The sequence below is a fragment of the Rhinichthys klamathensis genome, unplaced genomic scaffold, assembly GCF_029890125.1.
Source record: "Rhinichthys klamathensis goyatoka isolate OS25496 unplaced genomic scaffold, OSU_Roscu_1.1 h1tg000085l_1, whole genome shotgun sequence".
Taxonomy (NCBI): domain Eukaryota; kingdom Metazoa; phylum Chordata; class Actinopteri; order Cypriniformes; family Leuciscidae; genus Rhinichthys; species Rhinichthys klamathensis.
Window position 1 is genome coordinate 52,501 of NW_026606626.1, and position 15,689 is coordinate 68,189.

At 33.2% G+C, this 15,689-nt stretch overlaps 1 protein-coding gene across 1 annotated transcript in view; it reads left to right on the forward strand.

Annotated features, from left to right (window-relative positions):
* eif2ak4 (eukaryotic translation initiation factor 2 alpha kinase 4) overlaps window positions 1-15,689 on the forward strand; it is a gene marked incomplete at its 5' end in the record, with an annotated part of 81,676 nt that overhangs the window by 42,719 nt on the left and 23,268 nt on the right. The window contains 3 exons of the mRNA XM_056251570.1: window positions 7,073-7,189; window positions 8,274-8,339; window positions 11,416-11,589. Of these exons, the coding sequence (XP_056107545.1) occupies window positions 7,073-7,189; window positions 8,274-8,339; window positions 11,416-11,589 (357 nt within the window). The remainder of the gene's footprint in view (window positions 1-7,072; window positions 7,190-8,273; window positions 8,340-11,415; window positions 11,590-15,689) is intronic.

Below are 15,689 nucleotides of genomic sequence, written 5' to 3' on the forward strand. Positions count from 1 at the left end.
GTTCATCTACACTACAGTAACTGAGATCATCTACACTACAGTAACTGAGATCATCTACAGTACAGTAACTGAGATCATCTACAGTACAGTAACTGAGATCATCTACAGTACAGTAACTGAGATCATCTACACTACAGTAACTGAGATCATCTGCAGTACAGTAACTGAGATCATCTACAGTACAGCAACTGAGATCATCTACAGTACAGTAACTGAGATCATCTACAGTACAGTAACTGAGTTCATCTACAGTACAGTAACTGAGTTCATCTACAGTACAGTAACTGAGTTCATCTACAGTACAGTAACTGAGATCATCTGCAGTACAGTAACTGAGTTCATCTACAGTACAGTAACTGAGTTCATCTACAGTACAGTAACTGAGTTCATCTACAGTACAGTAACTGAGATCATCTACAGTACAGTAACTGAGTTCATCTGCAGTACAGTAACTGAGTTAATCTACAGTACAGTAACTGAGATCATCTACAGTACAGTAACTGAGTTCATCTACAGTACAGTAACTGAGATCATCTACAGTACAGTAACTGAGTTCATCTACAGTACAGTAACTGAGTTAATCTACAGTACAGTAACTGAGATCATCTACACTACAGTAACTGAGATCATCTGCAGTACAGTAACTGAGTTCATCTACAGTACAGTAACTGAGTTCATCTACAGTACAGTAACTGAGATCATCTACAGTACAGTAACTGAGATCATCTACACTACAGAAACTGAGTTCATCTGCAGTACAGTAACTGAGATCATCTACAGTACAGTAACTGAGTTCATCTGCAGTACAGTAACTGAGTTCATCTACAGTACAGTAACTGAGTTCATCTACAGTACAGTAACTGAGATCATCTACAGTACAGTAACTGAGATCATCTACAGTACAGTAACTGGGATCATCTACAGTACAGTAACTGAGATCATCTACACTACAGTAACTGTGATCATCTACAGTACAGTAACTGAGTTCATCTACAGTACAGTAACCGAGTTCATCTACAGTACAGTAACTGAGATCATCTGCAGTACAGTAACTGAGTTCATCTACAGTACAGTAACTGAGATCATCTACACTACAGTAACTGAGATCATCTGCAGTACAGTAACTAAGTTCATCTACAGTACAGTAACTGAGATCATCTACAGTACAGTAACTGAGATCATCTACACTACAGAAACTAAGTTCATCTGCAGTACAGTAACTGAGATCATCTACACTACAGTAACTGAGATCATCTACAGTACAGTAACTGAGATCATCTACAGTACAGTAAGTGAGATCATCTACAGTACAGTAACTGAGATCATCTGCAGTACAGTAACTGAGATCATCTACATTACAGCAACTGAGATCATCTACAGTACAGTAACTGAGATCATCTACAGTACAGTAACTGAGTTCATCTACAGTACAGTAACTGAGTTCATCTACAGTACAGTAACTGAGATCATCTACACTACAGTAACTGAGATCATCTGCAGTACAGTAACTGAGTTCATCTACAGTACAGTAACTGAGTTCATCTGCAGTACAGTAACTGAGTTCATCTACAGTACAGTAACTGAGTTCATCTACAGTACAGTAACTGAGTTCATCTACAGTACAGTAACTGAGATCATCTACAGTACAGTAACTGAGATCATCGACAGTACAGAAACTGAGTTCATCTGCAGTACATTAACTGAGATCATCTACAGTACAGTAACTGAGATCATCTACAGTACAGTAACTGAGATCATCTACACTACAGTAACTGAGTTCATCTGCAGTACAGTAACTGAGATCATCTGCAGTACAGTAACTGGGATCATCTACAGTACAGTAACTGAGATCATCTACAGTACAGTAACTGAGTTCATCTACAGTACAGTAACTGGGATCATCTACAGTACAGTAACTGAGATCATCTACACTACAGTAACTGAGATCATCTACAGTACAGTAACTGAGTTCATCTACAGTACAGTAACTGAGTTCATCTACAGTACAGTAACTGAGTTCATCTACAGTACAGTAACTGAGTTCATCTACAGTACAGTAACTGAGTTCATCTACAGTACAGTAACTGAGTTCATCTGCAGTACAGTAACTGGGATCATCTACAGTACAGTAACTGAGATCATCTACAGTACAGTCACTGAGTTCATCTACAGTACAGTAACTGGGATCATCTACACTACAGAAACTGAGTTCATCTGCACTACAGTAACTGAGATCATCTGCAGTACAGTAACTGAGTTCATCTGCAGTACAGTAACTGAGTTCATCTACAGTACAGTAACTGAGTTCATCTACAGTACAGTAACTGAGATCATCTACAGTACAGTAACTGGGATCATCTACAGTACAGTAACTGAGATCATCTACACTACAGTAACTGAGATCATCTACAGAACAGTAACTGAGTTCATCTACAGTACAGTAACTGAGATCATCTGCAGTACAGTAACTGGGATCATCTACAGTACAGTAACTGGGATCATCTACAGTACAGTAACTGAGATCATCTACAGTACAGTAACTGAGATCATCTACAGTACAGTAACTGAGTTCATCTACAGTACAGTAACTGAGTTCATCTACAGTACAGTAACTGAGATCATCTACAGTACAGTAACTGAGATCCTGCAGTACAGTAACTGGGATCATCTACAGTACAGTAACTGAGATCATCTACAGTACAGTAACTGAGTTCATCTACAGTACAGTAACTGAGATCATCTACAGTACAGTAACTGAGATCATCTGCAGTACAGTAACTGAGATCATCTACAGTACAGTAACTGAGTTCATCTACAGTACAGTAACTGAGATCATCTGCAGTACAGTAACTGAGATCATCTACAGTACAGTAACTGAGTTCATCTACAGTACAGTAACTGAGATCATCTACAGTACAGTAACTGAGATCATCTACAGTACAGTAACTGAGATCATCTGCAGTACAGGAACTGAGTTCATCTACAGTACAGTAACTGAGTTCATCTACAGTACAGTAACTGAGTTCATCTACAGTACAGTAACTGAGATCATCTACAGTACAGTAACTGAGTTCATCTACAGTACAGTAACTGAGTTCATCTACAGTACAGTAACTGAGTTCATCTACAGTACAGTAACTGAGATAATCTACAGTACAGTAACTGAGTTCATCTACAGTACAGTAACTGAGTTCATCTACAGTACAGTAACTGAGATCATCTGCAGTACAGTAACTGAGTTCATCTACAGTACAGTAACTGAGATCATCTGCAGTACAGTAACTGAGTTCATCTACAGTACAGTAACTGAGATCATCTGCAGTACAGTAACTGAGTTCATCTACAGTACAGTAACTGAGATCATCTACAGTACAGTAACTGAGATCATCTACACTACAGAAACTGAGTTCATCTGCAGTACAGTAACTGAGATCATCTACAGTACAGTAACTGAGTTCATCTGCTGTACAGTAACTGAGTTCATCTACAGTACAGTAACTGAGATCATCTACACTACAGTAACTGAGATCATCTACACTACAGTAACTGAGTTCATCTACTGTACAGTAACCGAGATCATCTACAGTACAGTAACCGAGTTCATCTACAGTACAGTAACTGAGTTCATCTACAGTACAGTAACTGAGATCATCTACACTACAGTAACTGAGATCATCTGCAGTACAGTAACTGAGTTCATCTACAGTACAGTAACTGAGATCATCTACAGTACAGTAACTGAGTTCATCTACAGTACAGTAACTGAGTTCATCTGCAGTACAGTAACTGAGATCATCTGCAGTACAGTAACTGGGATCATCTACAGTACAGTAACTGAGATCATCTACAGTACAGTAACTGAGTTCATCTACAGTACAGTAACTGGGATCATCTACAGTACAGTAACTGAGATCATCTACACTACAGTAACTGAGATCATCTACAGTACAGTAACTGAGTTCATCTACAGTACAGTAACTGAGTTCATCTACAGTACAGTAACTGAGTTCATCTACAGTACAGTAACTGAGTTCATCTACAGTACAGTAACTGAGTTCATCTGCAGTACAGTAACTGGGATCATCTACAGTACAGTAACTGAGATCATCTACAGTACAGTAACTGAGTTCATCTACAGTACAGTAACTGGGATCATCTACACTACAGAAACTGAGTTCATCTGCAGTACAGTAACTGAGATCATCTGCAGTACAGTAACTGAGTTCATCTGCAGCACAGTAACTGAGTTCATCTACAGTACAGTAACTGAGTTCATCTACAGTACAGTAACTGAGATCATCTACAGTACAGTAACTGGGATCATCTACAGTACAGTAACTGAGATCATCTACACTACAGTAACTGAGATCATCTACAGTACAGTAACTGAGTTCATCTACAGTACAGTAACTGAGTTCATCTACAGTACAGTAACTGAGATCATCTACAGTACAGTAACTGAGTTCATCTACAGTACAGTAACTGAGATCATCTACAGTACAGTAACAGATCCTGCAGTACAGTAACTGGGATCATCTACAGTACAGTAACTGAGTTCATCTACAGTACAGTAACTGAGATCATCTACAGTACAGTAACTGAGTTCATCTACAGTACAGTAACTGAGTTCATCTACAGTACAGTAACTGAGATCATCTACAGTACAGTAACTGAGTTCATCTACAGTACAGTAACTGAGTTCATCTACAGTACAGTAACTGAGATCATCTACAGTACAGTAACTGAGATCATCTACAGTACAGTAACTGAGTTCATCTACAGTACAGTAACTGAGTTCATTTACAGTACAGTAACTGAGATCATCTACAGTACAGTAACTGAGTTCATCTACAGTACAGTAACTGAGTTCATCTACAGTACAGTAACTGAGTTCATCTACAGTACAGTAACTGAGATCATCTACAGTGCAGTAACTGAGTTCATCTACAGTACAGTAACTGAGTTCATCTACAGTACAGTAACTGAGTTCATCTACAGTACAGTAACTGAGATCATCTACAGTACAGTAACTGAGTTCATCTACAGTACAGTAACTGAGTTCATCTACAGTACAGTAACTGAGTTCATCTACAGTACAGTAACTGAGATCATCTACAGTACAGTAACTGAGATCATCTACAGTACAGTAACTGAGTTCATCTACAGTACAGTAACTGGGATCATCTACAGTACAGTAACTGAGATCATCTGCAGTACAGTAACTGAGATCATCTGCAGTACAGTAACTGAGTTCATCTACAGTACAGTAACTGAGATCATCTGCAGTACAGTAACTGAGATCATCTACAGTACAGTAACTGAGTTCATCTGCAGTACAGTAACTGAGATCATCTACAGTACAGTAACTGAGATCATCTACAGTACAGTAACTGAGTTCATCTGCAGTACAGTAACTGAGATCATCTACAGTACAGTAACTGAGTTCATCTACAGTACAGTAACTGAGTTCATCTACAGTACAGTAACTGAGATCATCTGCAGTACAGTAACTGAGATCATCTACAGTACAGTAACTGAGTTCATCTACAGTACAGTAACTGAGTTCATCTACAGTACAGTAACTGAGATCATCTACACTACAGTAACTGAGATCATCTGCAGTACAGTAACTGAGATCATCTACAGTACAGTAACTGAGTTCATCTACAGTACAGTAACTGAGATCATCTGCAGTACAGTAACTGAGTTCATCTACAGTACAGTAACTGAGATCATCTACAGTACAGTAACTGAGATCATCTGCAGTACAGTAACTGAGTTCATCTGCAGTACAGTAACTGAGTTCATCTACAGTACAGTAACTGAGATCATCTGCAGTACAGTAACTGAGTTCATCTACAGTACAGTAACTGAGATCATCTGCAGTACAGTAACTGAGTTCATCTACAGTACAGTAACTGAGATCATCTACAGTACAGTAACTGAGATCATCTGCAGTACAGTAACTGAGTTCATCTGCAGTACAGTAACTGAGTTCATCTACAGTACAGTAACTGAGATCATCTGCAGTACAGTAACTGAGTTCATCTACAGTACAGTAACTGAGATCATCTGCAGTACAGTAACTGAGTTCATCTACATGAACACAACACAACGGGTCAATTGCTCATCTAGGGGTCCGTTCAGTAAGGGATAATGAACATCCAGGCGGTTGTTCTCAGAATAAACCCTTCAGGCTGATTAAGAATGAATTTGTGTAATTCATTATATTAAAAATGTTAATCTCTTGACAGCCCTAACATACATACATATACATGTATATATGTATATATTAGGGCTGTCAAATGATTAATCACGATTAATCGCATCCAAAATAAAAGTATTTTTTTACATAATATATGTGGGTGCACTGTGTATAATTATTTTGTATATATATAAATACACACACATGCATGTATATTTAAGAAAAAAATATTATTTATATATAAAATATTTATATATAATATAAATTGTCTATAAATCTATATACAGTATATACATTAAAATATTTCTTAAATATATACAAGCATGTGTGTGTATTTATATATATAAAATAATTATACACAGTGCACCCACATATATTATGTAAAAAAAAACATTTTATTTTGGATGTGATTAATCACGATTAATCATTTGACAGCCCTAATATATATACACACATATACATTACACATATATACACACATACACTAGGGGTTAATAACACACGTCTCATGTCTATATAACACACGTCTCATGTCTATATAACACTCATGTCTATATAACACACGTCTCATGTCTATATAACACACGTCTCATGTCTATATAACACACGTCTCATGTCTATATAACACTCATGTCTATATAACACACGTCTCATGTCTATATAACACACGTCTCATGTCTATATAACACACGTCTCATGTCTATATAACACACGTCTCATGTCTATATAACACTCATGTCTATATAACACACGTCTTATGTCTATATAACACACGTCTCATGTCTATATAACACACGTCTCATGTCTATATAACACACGTCTCATGTCTATACGGGTGTGTTTGATGCGCTGTGTTTCTGGTTTCAGGACAGAAACTACACCGTTCACCTGAACCACACGAGTCTGCTGAAGGCCGTTCTGCTCCACAGCGGCGTTCCAGAAGACAAACTCACTCAGGCCTCCAACATACTGTGTGACTCCATGGTGAGACACACACACACACACACACACACTCTCACATACACTCTCACACACACACACACACACACACACTCTCTCTCTCTCTCTCTCTCTCTCTCTCTCTCTCTCTCTCTCTCACACACACACACACACCCGCAGCAGTGAGACGTGGCTCTGTATAGTTTCCCATGGGGTAGAGAGTAAAAAACTCTATTAATGCACTTGTGCCTGGACTTTAAAGTGGACTCAAACCTTTTACTAGTAGTGAAAGTGATAAAGCCAAACAATTTAAATATATATCATAATAATAATAACAATAACAATACATTAATTGCTGTATATTATTATTGTAATGCAACTGCATTGTACATTGAGAAATACTGTAAAGACAGGTAATTAAAACAAAACATTTACAAATATTATAAACATTTTTTATAACAAATCCTTTCAATTTAACGGTGTTCAGAACAGAGTCGCGATCATTATAGTGGCGCTCATTATTAACATTTATTCTACTCGCAAGCTAATGTGAAACTAATAAACTTGATCTCACGTTTCTATTTCAATCGCCACGAGTTAGGGAACGTATATGGAATAAAGTTTAGCATGTTTCAGATGATAAAACAGTAACATTTTCTATAAAATAATTGTTTTTTTACAGTAGTAAAACTACAATACTTGTGTCTTAATTTCTTCACTTGCACGCGTTCAACTATTTTGCTTTTATTTTGGTGGTTTCTGTGAAAGTAGGTTTACAAACGCTGAAAGTTTGAGTAATTAATGAGAAACTCTGTAAACGAAGCAGAAACATATGCATGAACTCAGTTTGTTTACATGTTGAAGAAACCGAGAGAATAATCATGTTTTAATGCAGAACTAGTTGAACATGCATCAGAACAGACATGATGACGTGTGTGTGTGTGTCACTGCTCTTTTACGATGTGTGTGTGTGTGTGTGTGTGTGTGTGTGTGTGTGTGTGTGTGTGTGTGTGTGTGTGTGTGTGTGTGAGCGTCTCTTATTCCCGCAGGTTCACCGGGTTCACATGAGCTTTCGCTGTTATGTAACCTGGAATATATTTCTGTGTCTCTCTTTCCCCTTCACACACAGAGTGAGAAACTGACTAAGCGAGAAGTGGAAGCCAAGTTCTGCAACCTCTCCTTGTCCAGCAACAGCGTAAGTCTCAGATTCTGGAGGTTCAATGATGATGAAAATCAGCTTTGATCACAGGAATAAATTACACTTTACTGTATATGTGAAGTCCGCACACTGAAAATTACTGCTCCAAATGAATTTATTAAAAGTAGTGCTGTCAAACAATTAAAATATTTAATCGCGATTAATCGCACATTTTTATCTATTCTAAATGTCTCTTGATTTCTTTTTGTCCCATTATTTTTTCTCATTTTAATGCTCTTATTAACATGGAAAAGTGGGTCGGCTTGCTTTGTGCAAATGTTTTTTATTGAAAACAACATTGGCATATACAGTGTTCAATTTCACACTAACATTCTCACTTGGAGCAAATAATCTCTCAATGTAACACTGTCCATCAATAAAAGGGTGAAAGAAATACTGACGAGGTCCTGATATTGACAAGGGGCGGAGAATTGTGTGTGTGTGTGTGTGTGTGTGTGCTTGGCCATCATCAAGTGGTATTTCAGACTGGACGTGCTGCGATGATGATAGCTCAGTTCACAACGACAAACACACAGATCACTTTGGTCTCGTCAATGGGACCATTTGGCAACTTTTTAAAAGTAAATTTCCATTCAGAATCTTATTGGCATCCATTTCGGCGTCTCGCGCTCGTCATCCACTCAAAACGTAACGTTAACCAACTATTTGTCCGGCTCGCAAGCCCAAACGAGTGTGTGCGTCGTGCCTGTTGTTTTGTTTCCGGTCTAGCTAGATCCGCTTGCGCTTTGGTCGACGAAGCAACAAAACGTCCTCGCGCGGCACAAGCCACTGAAATGAATGGGTTTCATCATAGCGCAGCGCCGCGCGGCCGCGTCCTGTTGCAAAAGCATGTGAAAAAAACGACACAGTTTGCTAGGCCAAAAAGAGCGTTAATCGCGTGATAAAAAAATTGACGCCGTTAAAATGGGTTTGCGTTAACGCCGTAAATAACGTGTTTAACTGACAGCCCTTATTAAAAGGCAACGTTTCGACCCTCAGGTCTTCATCAGGCACAATATCAGTGTAGAGTGAAGTCAACTTTAAATAGACACAGGTGATCACCTTAATTGGGCACACACACAAAAAAAATCATATGACAAATACAAGTAACGTGACAAGTCACACACACACACAAAAATAAAAAAATAAAAAAAATAAGATAAATAAATACAATTTTACAAGTCACAAAAAAATAAAATAATAATTTCACATCACTATAAAAATGGCTTAATATCAAAATCCTCATTCAACCCTAAAGGTGACAAAGTGCTTAAAGTATAAATCCAAAAACATTCCCTCTGTAATAATTTCTTCTCATAATCTCCTCCTCTTGAGGATTTTGTAACCTTTTCTATAGCGATATTCTGCAAAGCGCTGACGGTATGGCCTACTGGTCTAAAGTGAGACGCTATAGGACTGCGCATATCTCCAGGTCTAATATTACTGCGATGTTCACTAACACGGTTTGTCCTAATTGTCCTGCACCTGAGCCCAATCTGGGGGTTTGGGATGTGCACACCATTTTTGTATTTTTTGACTTTACTATATATTATTCACATAGAAAACAACAGATTTACACTGGAATAATATTTCAGTTTTTTTATCACATAAATGCAGCATTAGAGACTCAAAAACATAAAAAAATCATAATTAATCCAAACTTTTGACTTTTAATGAGTCTACTACATACAGTATACAATAATAGATGCAAAAGAATGTTTACTTGAAGTCTTTATGTGTAATGCATTAATGATGTATTCATACGTTGCAATGCATTATATATTTTCATAAATAAATGCATTATAATATTCACAGACTCCTTGTTACATCTCAGATTGCTTGTTTGTTGTGTGTTTTAATGCATTATACTTTCTATAGGAGTGTTCAGTGAATAGATAAGCATTATAACTGTATTTACAATTATTCATGAGATCATAAAATGGATTAAAAGGTGCATTGCAGGCATAGTTAATGCATAAAAATAATTTTATAATGCATTTAATATAGGCCTGTCACAATCATGAATTTTGACGGTTAACAAATAATTGTGATTGATTAAATTGTGTTGCGGTGTTAACTTTGAATCTTATATAATATAATAATAAAAACTGTGATAAAATAGGTCCATATGATTTACTTCAGTGCTGTGAAAATTAATAATTGCATTTTTATAATGAATTATTTAAATATATCACATCTAGGGATGCACGATATATCGGCCACATTATCGGTATCGGCCGATATATGATCATTTTTAATGTTATCGTTATCGGCCCGACAAAGAAAATTTAGCCGATATATTAAAGCCGATAAATAATGTATTATTTCCTTCAGCTGAGACGCTTCAGATGCGCACTGTTCAACACGATGCTTTTAAACTGCTTGAAATATGATTGAAATCACTTTAAAAAAGGAAAATCCAGTTAAAGTGCCGCAAGTCTGTCATATCGGCTACATAACATTATAATGAGAACATCATAATTGTGTTTGTATCTTGGCTTTTAATGGTGAGACTTTTGTTTTTATAATCAGGCTCTCAAAAATTATCTAAAAATTTGGATTTAGATTTATCTGCCAATATATCGGTTATCGGCTTCCAAATGTAAAGAGTTATCGGTTATCGGTATCGGCCAAAATTGTCATATCGGTGCATCTCTAATCATATCTCATATCATATAATATAATGCAGTCTGATTAAACTAAAGTCTTAATTTCGTGTGAAGTAAGACACATTATTGCACATTTGATGGCATTTTCTATAAACGCCTGAATTCAGTGGCAATTGAAATTTAAACTGCATTAATATTGCGGTCTCAAATAATTGTGATTAGATCATATATCCACGATCAGACGATTAATACATAATTACTTTTTTCTAAAGCACTTTCAACACCACAGAACTGTACAGAAAGAATAAAACACACATGGAACCGATAAAGCATTAACCACACAACAACAGCTGCGATCGGCCTGATTTATAAAGACTTGAAGTAAAGAGGAGGAAATGAACTAGAACTGCGTGTGATTCAGTGGTTTGGAACTGAAATGGTGTGTGTGTGTGTGTGTGTGTCAGTTACAGACGCTGTATAAGTTCATCGAGCAGAAGGGAAGCTTGCAGGATCTTCTTCCTCTCATGAACTCACTCACAAAGCAGAAGAGTTCGGCTGTGGCTCAGATGGCCAAGCAAGGCCTGAAGGATCTGGAGGAGGTCCTGCACCTCCTGAACAAACTGGCTGTGAAACTGCAGGTGTGTGTGTGTGTGTGTGTGTGTTATCTGACACTCTTCATCTTCTGGACCAGCTTCCTCTTCATCAGCTGTCCTTCTATTACTTTAACAGTGTAACAGATATTAACAGTGTCAATGTCCCAAAATTCATCGATTCGGAAACGATTTCTTTTTAATGTTGATTAAATTCAGTTCAATAACAGTCAATGTCACAAAATTCATCAATTATGATTTTTTTAATGTTGATTAAATGTAGTTCAATAACAGTCAGTTGCAAAAATCATCAATTATGATTTTTTAAATGTTGACTAAATTCAGCTCAATAACAGTCAATGTTGCAAAATTCATCAATTATGATTTTTTTTCATGTTGATTTAATTCAGTTCAATAACAATGAATGTTGCAAAATTCATCAATTATGATTTTTTTAATGTTGATTTAATTTTAATAACAATCAATGTTGCAAAATTCATCAATTATGAAAGATTTTTTAATGTTGATTAAATTTAGTTCAATAACAGTCAATGTTGCAAAATTCATCAATTATGATTTTTTTTAATGTTGATTAAATTCAGTTCAATAACAGTCAATGTTGCAAAATTCATCAATTATGATTTTTTTTAATGTTGATTAAATTCAGTTCAATAACAGTCAATGTTGCAAAATTCATCAATTATGAAAGATTTTTTAATGTTGATTAAATTCAGTTCAATAACAGACAATGTTGCAAAATCCATCAATTATGAAAGATTTTTTAATGTTGATTAAATTCAGTTCAATAACAATCAATGTTGCTAAATTAATCAATTATGATTTTTTTAATGTTAATTAAATTCAGTTTAATAACAGTCAATGTCACAAAATTCATCAATTATGAAAGATTTTTTAAAGTTGATTAAATTTAGTTCAATAACAGTCAATGTTGCAAAATTCATCAATTATGATTATTTTAATGTTGATTCAATTCAGTTCAATAACAGTCAATGATGCAAAATTCATCAATTTGAAAGATTTTTTTAATGTTGATTAAATTCAGTTCAATAACAGTCAATGTTGAAAAATTAATCAATTATGATTTTTTTCAAAATGTTGATTAAATTCAGTTCAATAACAGTCAATGTTGAAAAATTAATCAATTATGATTTAAAAAAAAATGTTGATTCAATTCAGTTCAATAACAGTCAATGTCACAAAATTCATCAATTATGATTTTTTTTAATGTTGATTCAATTCAGTTCAATAACAGTAAATGTCACAAAATTCATCAATTATGATTTTTTTTAATGTTGGTTAAATTCAGTTCAATAACAGACAATGTTGCAAAATTCATCAATTATGATTTTTTTTAATGTTGATTCAATTCAGTTCAATAACAGTCAATGTCACAAAATTCATCAATTATGATTTTTTTAATGTTGATTCAATTCAGTTCAATAACAGTCAATGTTGCAAAATTCATCAATTATGATTTTTTATGTTGATTAAATTAAGTTCAATAACAGTCAATGATGCAAAATTGATCAATTATGATTTTTTAAAATGTTGATTAAATTAAGTTCAATAACAGTCAATGATGCAAAATTGATCAATTATGATTTTTTAAAATGTTGATTAAATTCAGTTCAATAACAGTCAATGTTGAAAAATTAATCAATTATGATTTTTTTTTAAATGTTGATTAAATTCAGTTCAATAACAGTCAATGTTGAAAAATTAATCAACTCTGATCTTTTTTTTAAATGTTGATTAAATTCAGTTCAATAACAGTCAATGTTGAAAAATTCATCAATTATGAAAGATTTTTTTTAATGTCGATTAAATTCAGTTCAATAACAGTCAATGATGCAAAATTGATCAATTATGATTTTTTTAATGTTGATTAAATTCAGTTCACTAACAGTCAATGTTGCAAAATTCATCAATTATGATTTTTTAAATGTTGATTAAATTCAGTTCAATAACAGTCAATGTTGAAAAATTAATCAATTATGATTTTTTTTTAATGTTGATTCAATTCAGTTTAATAACAGTCAATGTCACAAAATTCATCAATTATGAAAGATTTTTTTAATGTTGATTAAATTCAGTTCAATAACAGTCAATGTTGCAAAATTCATCAATTATGATTTTTTAAATGTTGATTAAATTCAGTTCAATAACAGTCAATGTTGCAAAATTCATCAATTATGATTTTTTTTAATGTTGATTAAATTCAGTTCAATAACGGTCAGTTGCAAAATTCATCAATTATGATTTTTTTAATGTTGATTAAATTAAGTTCAATAACAGTCAATGATGCAAAATTGATCAATTATGAACGATTTTTTTAATGTTGATTAAATTCAGTTCACTAACAGTCAATGTTGCAAAATTCATCAATTATGATATTTTAAATGTTGATTAAATTCAGTTCAATAACAGTCAATGTTGAAAAATTAATCAATTATGAATTTTTTTTTAAATGTTGATTCAATTCAGTTTAATAACAGTCAATGTCACAATATTCATCAATTATGAAAGATTTTTTTTAATGTTGATTAAATTCAGTTTAATAACAGTCAATGTTGCAAAATTCATCAATTATGATTTTTTTAATGTTGATTAAATTCAGTTCAATAACAGTCAATGTTGCAAAATTCATCAATTATGATTTTTTAATGTTGATTAAATTCAGTTCAATAACAGTCAATGATGCAAAATTGATCAATTATGAAAGATTTTTTTTAATGTTGATTAAATTCAGTTCAATAACGGTCAATGTTGCAAAATTCATCAATTATGATTTTTTTAATGTTGATTAAATTAAGTTCAATAACAGTCAATGATGCAAAATTCATCAATTATGATTTTTTTTAATGTTGATTAAATTCAGTTCCATAACAGTCAATGTTGCAAAATTCATCAATTATGATTTTTTTAATGTTGATTAAATTAAGTTCAATAACAGTCAATGATGCAATTGATCAATTATGATTTTTTAAATGTTGATTAAATTCAGTTCAATAACAGTCAATGATGCAAAATTGATCAATTATGAACGATTTTTTTTAATGTTGATTAAATTCAGTTCAATAACAGTCAATGTTGCAAAATTCATCAATTATGATTTTTTTAATGTTGATTAAATTCAGTTCAATAACAGTCAATGATGCAAAATTCATCAATTATGAACGATTTTTTTTAATGTTGATTAAATTCAGTTCAATAACAGTCAATGTTGCAAAATTCATCAATTATGATTTTTTTTAATGTTGATTAAATTCAGTTCAATAACAGTCAATGTTGCAAAATTCATCAATTATGATTTTTTAAATGTTGATTAAATTCAGTTCAATAACAGTCAATGTTGAAAAATTTATCAATTATGATTTTTTTTAAATGTTGATTCAATTCAGTTTAATAACAGTCAATGTCACAAAATTCATCAATTATGAAAGATTTTTTTTAATGTTGATTAAATTCAGTTCAATAACAGTCAATGTTGCAAAATTAATCAATTGTGATTTTTTTTAAATGTTGATTCAATTCAGTTTAATAACAGTCAATGTCACAAAATTCATCAATTATGAAAGATTTTTTTTAATGTTGATTAAATTCAGTTCAATAACAGTCAATGTTGCAAAATTCATCAATTATGATTTTTTTAATGTTGATTAAATTCAGTTCAATAACAGTCAATGTTGCAAAATTCATCAATTATGATTTTTTTAATGTTGATTAAATTAAGTTCAATAACAGTCAATGATGCAAAATTGATCAATTATGAACGATTTTTTTTAATGTTGATTAAATTCAGTTCAATAACAGTCAATGTTGCAAAATTCATCAATTATGATTTTTTTAATGTTGATTAAATTTAAGTTCAATAACAGTCAATGATGCAAAATTGATCAATTATGATTTTTTAAATGTTGATTAAATTAAGTTTAATAACAGTCAATGATGCAAAATTGATCAATTATGAACGATTTTTTTAATGTTGATTAAATTCAGTTCAATAACAGTCAATGTTGCAAAATTGATAAATTATGAACGATTTTTTTAATGTTGATTAAATTAAGTTCAATAACAGTCAATGATGCAATTGATCAATTTTGATTTTTTAAATGTTGATTAAATTC